Source organism: Lepus europaeus, chromosome 11, assembly GCF_033115175.1.
Source record: "Lepus europaeus isolate LE1 chromosome 11, mLepTim1.pri, whole genome shotgun sequence".
In the NCBI taxonomy this organism is placed as follows: domain Eukaryota; kingdom Metazoa; phylum Chordata; class Mammalia; order Lagomorpha; family Leporidae; genus Lepus; species Lepus europaeus.
Genome location: NC_084837.1, coordinates 40474416 through 40480415, shown reverse-complemented (window position 1 = coordinate 40480415; position 6000 = coordinate 40474416). Strand labels below are relative to the sequence as shown.

General features: G+C 42.3%; 1 protein-coding gene across 1 annotated transcript in view; it reads right to left on the bottom strand.

The window, feature by feature from the left end:
* Positions 1-1582: 1582 nt before the first annotated feature.
* SPTSSA (serine palmitoyltransferase small subunit A) overlaps positions 1583-6000 on the bottom strand; it is a 39709-nt gene continuing 35291 nt past the window's right edge. Inside the window, exon 2 of the mRNA XM_062204619.1 lies at positions 1583-2715. Within this exon, the coding sequence (XP_062060603.1) occupies positions 2612-2715 (104 nt within the window). The 3' untranslated portion in view covers positions 1583-2611. The remainder of the gene's footprint in view (positions 2716-6000) is intronic.

Below are 6000 nucleotides of genomic sequence, written 5' to 3'. Positions count from 1 at the left end.
CAAGTGTCTAAGAAGATAGGTATGCCAATTACCCTGATCTCATCATCACACACTGTATATATGTATCAAGATGTCCTGCTGTACCCCATAAATATGTACAATTATTACATGTCAATTAAAATTCTAAAAATAACTTTTAAAATACCCTCACCACAAAAAAAAAAATTTTTTTTAAATCTGTCAACCATGCTAAAGGAAAAATAGATTCATCTTTACATTCTCTCTGTAGAAAATTCCATCAGAAAATTAGTATTACACAGGCCAGCGCCGTGGCTCAACAGGCTAATCCTCTGCCTTGCGGCGCCGGCACACCAGATTCTGTCCTGGTTGCCCCTCTTCCTGTCCAGCTCTCTGCTATGGCCAGGGAGTGCAGTGGAGGATGGCCCAAGTGCTTGGGCCCTGCACCCCATGGGAGACCAGGAGAAGCACCTGGCTCCTGCCTTCAGATCAGCGCAGTGCACCAGCCGCAGCGCGCCAGCCGCGGCGGCCATTGGAGGGTGAACCAACGGCAAAGGAAGACCTTTCTCTCTGTCTCTCTCTCTGTCCACTCTGCCTGTCAAAAAAAAAAATTAAAAAAAATTAGTATTACACAGAGAGATGTTCAAAGAGTACACCACCAGGGCTGGTGCTGTGGTTTACTGGGTAAAGCTGCCATCTGCAGCACTGGCATCCCATATGGGCGCCAGTTCAAGTCCCGGCTGCTCCACTTCCGATCCAGCTATCTGCTGTGGCCTGGGAAAGCAGTAGAACATGGCCAAAGTCCTGGGGCCCCTGCATCAGCGCATCTCCGGCTGTTGCAGCCATTTGGGGAGTGAAACAGTGGATGGAAGATCTTGATGTCTCTCTCTCTGCTTCTGCCTTTCTGTAACTCTGCCTTTCAAATAAAATAGATAAATCTTTAAAAAAGAGAAAGAATATGCCACCAAAGAACATTTTTTAAAGTATTATAGAGATGTTAAACAATTATTCTTTTTTTTTTTTTGGGGGGGGGGGGGGGGACTTGGGACCAAAACATATATACTTTTCTTTTTTCTTTTCTTTTTTTTTTTTTAAGATTTTATTTATTTGACAGGTAGAGTTACAGACAGTGAGAGGGAGAGGCAGAGAGAAACATCTTCCATCCGCTGGGTTACCCCTAGGTGGCCACAACGGCCAGAGCTACACCGATCTGAAGCCAGGAGCTTCTTTTGGGTCTCCCAAGCAGGGAGACCAAGCACTTGGGCCATGTTCCACTTCTTTCCCAGGCCACAGCAGAGAGCTGGATCAGAAGAGGAGCAGCCGGGACTAGAACCAGCACCCATATGGGATGACAGTGCCGAAGGCAGAGGATTAATCTACTGCACCACAGCACCAGCCCTAAATATCTACACTTTCAAAAATCAATAAACTTATGCTGGAAGGCATGTTAAAATATATGCTCAAGTTGTTGGTTTTTCTTAATTAGCAACTATTTTTAATATTGAGAGACTTTTTAAGATATACTTACTGTTTACTTGATCCTCTACTGCAATCAATTCAGAAATATGAACACTAGATCAATATTTAACCAACAAGGAAAAGATATACTGCTATATCAGCTGATTTTTTCTCTCTGAATTTAATGAGTTTACATCCAAAAAATTAGTCATTTTACATTTAAGGAATAAAAATCTTTAAAAAAAACAATACAAAGAGTGAAAGGATTTTAACCAAGTTTACACTTCTTTTTACTATGGTTTTTAACAACAAATCATCGCATCATATCTTATTTCAATGTGCAAATGCATTTGCAGCACCCATTACAATCACAAAATTAAACTTAAGGAAGTACACTGTTAATAGTGGCCCCAAGAGGAAACTGATTGACCATCTGTTAAAAACTCTACGGTATATAAGCACTATATACCAATGCTTCTTAACCAGCTTCTATCACGAGGATCGTCACTCATTTTCTGGAAACAAGTCCACATAAGCATTAAATATTTAAAAGGTGAAATGTTCCTTATCTTAACTTTAGAAAGATCTTTTCTTTTTCAGTGTTAAGAAACACCTTAATAGTTTTAAAGCAAAAGCTGTTAAGAGTCTAGATAGCTAAAACTGTACTCCTGAGTTCAAGCTTACAGGTAAGTCTTTTGTAAGTAATTCCCAATAAAATATCCTCCCTGCCCCATTCCCCCGCCCCAAATCTGGTATGGTTTCTTACAAAACTTTGGTCAAGAGTAGAAATATGTCCAGGCAGATGTATATGCCATACAATAGCAAGAACAGTAAAGCCCAACTAATGACTCTGGGTTTTAAAAAATAGAAGGCAATTAAAATGTACTCAAAGTTACATTAAGAAAAGCTCTCACGGGGTAATATTGAAACAGTCACAAAGGTTAAGAAAATACTGATATCAAAGTACAAATGACTACAATGTTAAAATAGACAAAAATTACTATACAAGAGCCTCTTTTAAAATTAAAAATAAAGAACACAACACATGAGTCAGGATGATTTTCCTGTTCTACTCATGAATTTTAGTCTTTACAAGGTTGGTTATGTTGACAACTAGTAGAGTTTCTTATGACATCGGATGAAGTCTCATGCCAGCTTCGTAGGGTGGGTCTTCTGGATCCTGCTCACATCCTGGTCACTGTACAACTTCAAAGTAGTGCAATATCGCCATGATGTGCTGGGGCATGAAGACGTATCCTGTGTACAGGGCCATTCCCACGACGGAAACCAGCATGGAATCTGAGGTCATCTTGTTAAGGAAACTTATCATTTTTTCTTGACTCGATCAAAAGTTTTTCAACAATACCTTTTTTTAATTTCTATTTATCTGAACAGCAGAGAGACAGAGCCAGAGAAGGACCTCTCTCATCCACTGGTTCATTCCCCCAAAATGCCCATCAGCAGCCAAGAGTAGGATAAAACAAAGCCAAGAGCCAGAAGCTAAATACAGATTTTCCACGTGGGTAGCAGGGACCCGGCCACTTAGGCCATCACTACTACCTGCTAGAGTGCATATTAGCAGGAAGCTGGAATCGAGAGTGGATCTGGGACTGAGACACAAGTACGCCAACGTGGAGTACAGGTGTCCCAAGCAGCGTCTGCACTGCTGAGCCAACCCTCAACAACTGTTCCGTGTTGAAGTACCCATTCACTCAGTCTTTTCTCACATAGAGCAAGTATTTATAAAGGACTGATAGCAACAGGAAGGACAATGCAAACCACTAACAACCATGGCTAGCACCATTCCAAGTTTTTCAGTTTTATTTATTTTTATTTACTTGGAAGACAGAGCAAGAGAGAGAGACAGAGAGAGAAAGAAAGAGACGAAGAGTAAATGTTCTCCCATCTGCTGGTTGGTGCACTCCCTCAAAAGCCTGTAACAGCTGGGTCTGGACCAAGCCAAAGCTAAGAGCCAAGCATTCCAACTGGGTCTCCCAAGTGGGTGGCAGGGACCCAAGAACTTGAGCCATCACGGGCTGCCTCCCAGGGTGTGCATTAGCAGAAGCTGGATCAGAAGCAGAGGTAAGAATTCTATCCCAGGCACTGTAGTATGCAGTGTGAGTGTCCCAGAAGGTGGCTCTACCCACTGCATCACGATGCCCAACCCCATTCTCAGTTTTGTTTTTTTTCCCTAAAGCTCATTTTGTCTTTCCCACCATTGTAAAAAGCAGGAATCATTCTCCCTAAGGTCATTTGCTTAAAATTAAGCATAAAAAGTGACTGTTCAGTCTAAGAAACAAATTTATAAGAATAAAATTGTATTTAATGGCTGTAAAAGGCCTACCTTTTATAACCCAAGAATTTTAGATTTAGACTCAAATGTGGCTAAAAGAATACACTTTAGGGTCAAAGCTAAAATCAACCATATACTAGTTTAGTGACACATAAAATAATAGCACTTTCTACTATTAAACATTATTATCACTATTAAATCTTATTACTATTATCAGAACTATTTGTAACAACTTCAAGTAAAAACATCCTGAAAACATAAACAATAATCATCCTCCTCACTGTCCTTCCTTTTCTTTCCAAAAAGGAATTGAAACTGTATTTAGGAGTTTACTCCAAGATGGCGGAGTAGGGAGGGAGCTTACTGCTCTAGTCTAGGAGAAGATAGTTTAAAAAAAGTGGAGAGAATGTAATCTCAGGGAAGCGTTAAAAAGAAAATGGCAGAGGAAACTCTACCAAAATTAGAGGGACATGGTGGGCCTATGTGGAGGGCATGGACGCCCACAACTTGGAATTCTAGCAGCCAGGAGCCTACCCAGCAGCCGAGAGCCTATGCACCAGTGCTGGAAAGTGAGGTGAGACCAGACCACAGCATCCCCAGCCACTGGCGATAAAGTTGCAGGAAGAGCCTAGAGGGAACCCAGCTTGGAGTCCTGTGGGAGATAGTGTACCTGCCAAACTAGAGAAGAAAAAAATAAAATAAAATAAAGGACACATTTCTCTCTTCTCAATCACTTTACAATGATGTCCTATAACAAGCTGATAGAGCGGGTGTCATTTTGGACATATGTAACAGCTGCGCCAGCTTGTGTCCATGCCCAGCAACCAGCCAAGTGGAGACTCCTGACTTTGGTAGGGAGAACTAACAGGGGGCTGGGTGCTCATGACAGTGTGAGTCTTCTGTACTGGGACTGTGTAAAAAAACTGAAGGTGTGTAGGAGGACCCACAGTGGGAGACTCCACATGCTCAGGGTTTTCTGGTTACCTGATAAGAGACATTGTTGAGGACTCTGAACTTACACTGTAGACTGCACAGATCCTTTGTGTGGTCCTTGGGACACAGTGGATGAATATTATACCTACTCGGGCTAGCACTCAGGTACTGGTCTCCTTTGAGGAGACGAGCTCAGTTGAGCAGAATAAATTTCACTTCTGATTTAAAAAAAAGAGAGAGGAAGATTTACCACACCAAACCTGGGTATGTCACCTCAAACATGCCCTTAACCTTGGAGAACTGATCAGAGCTCCCTGGCTATACCTACCCACTACAAACCTCTAGAGATTCACTGAAAGTAGACATTCCACTTATCTACAGAGCCACAGTACAAAGATAAAAGCCACCACAGTGAAAGGAAGGAAGGAAGGAAGGGGGGGGGAGGGAGGGAGGGAGGGAGAAGTATCTCCACAAATGCCAAATAATGAACACACAAATTCAAGAAAAAGAATAAAGAAGAAAACATAATGCCTCTAAAAGAACACAACACTTCAATATTAGATTGTGAAGATGATGAGATGGAAGAAATGCAAGACACGGAATTTAAAATATTGATCATAAGATTACACAGAAGAGGGGCTGATGCTGTTGCAGTGAGAAAAGCCATCACCTGCAGTACTGGCATCCCATATGGGCACCGGTTCAAGTCTCAGCTGCTCTACTTCTCATTCAGCTCTCTGCTATGGCCTGGGAAAACAGTAGAAGACGGCTCAACTCCTTGGGCCCCTGAACCCCAAGGGAAGAACTCGAAGAAGTTCCAGGCTCCTGGCTTCAGATCAGCTCAGCTCCAGCCATTGCAGCCAATTGAGGAGTGAACCAGCAGATGGAAGACCTCTATCTCTCTGCCTCTCCTTCTCTGTCTGTGTAACTCTGAATTTCAAATAAATAAATAATTTTTTTTTAAAAAGTAATAAGAAGCAAATGCACAAACAACTGAAATCTATATAGGACATGAAAGAAAATTTCACCCATAAAATTGAGATATTAGAGAGAAATCAAAATGAAATGAGTTCAAGGGCTGGCACTGTGGCATAGCAGGTAAAGCCACCGCTCACAGTGCCAGCATCCCATATGGGCACCAGTTCAAGTCCCAGCTGCTCTACTTCTGATCCAGCTCTCAGCTATGGCCTGGGGAAGCAGTAGAAGATGGTCCAACTCTTTAGGCCCCTGCACCACTACACAGACCTGGAAGAAGCTCCTGGCTCCTGGCTTCGGAATAGCTCAACTCTAGCTGTTGTGGCCAGCTGGGGAGTGAACCAGCAGATAGAAGACCTCTCTCTCTCTCTCTCTCTCTCTCT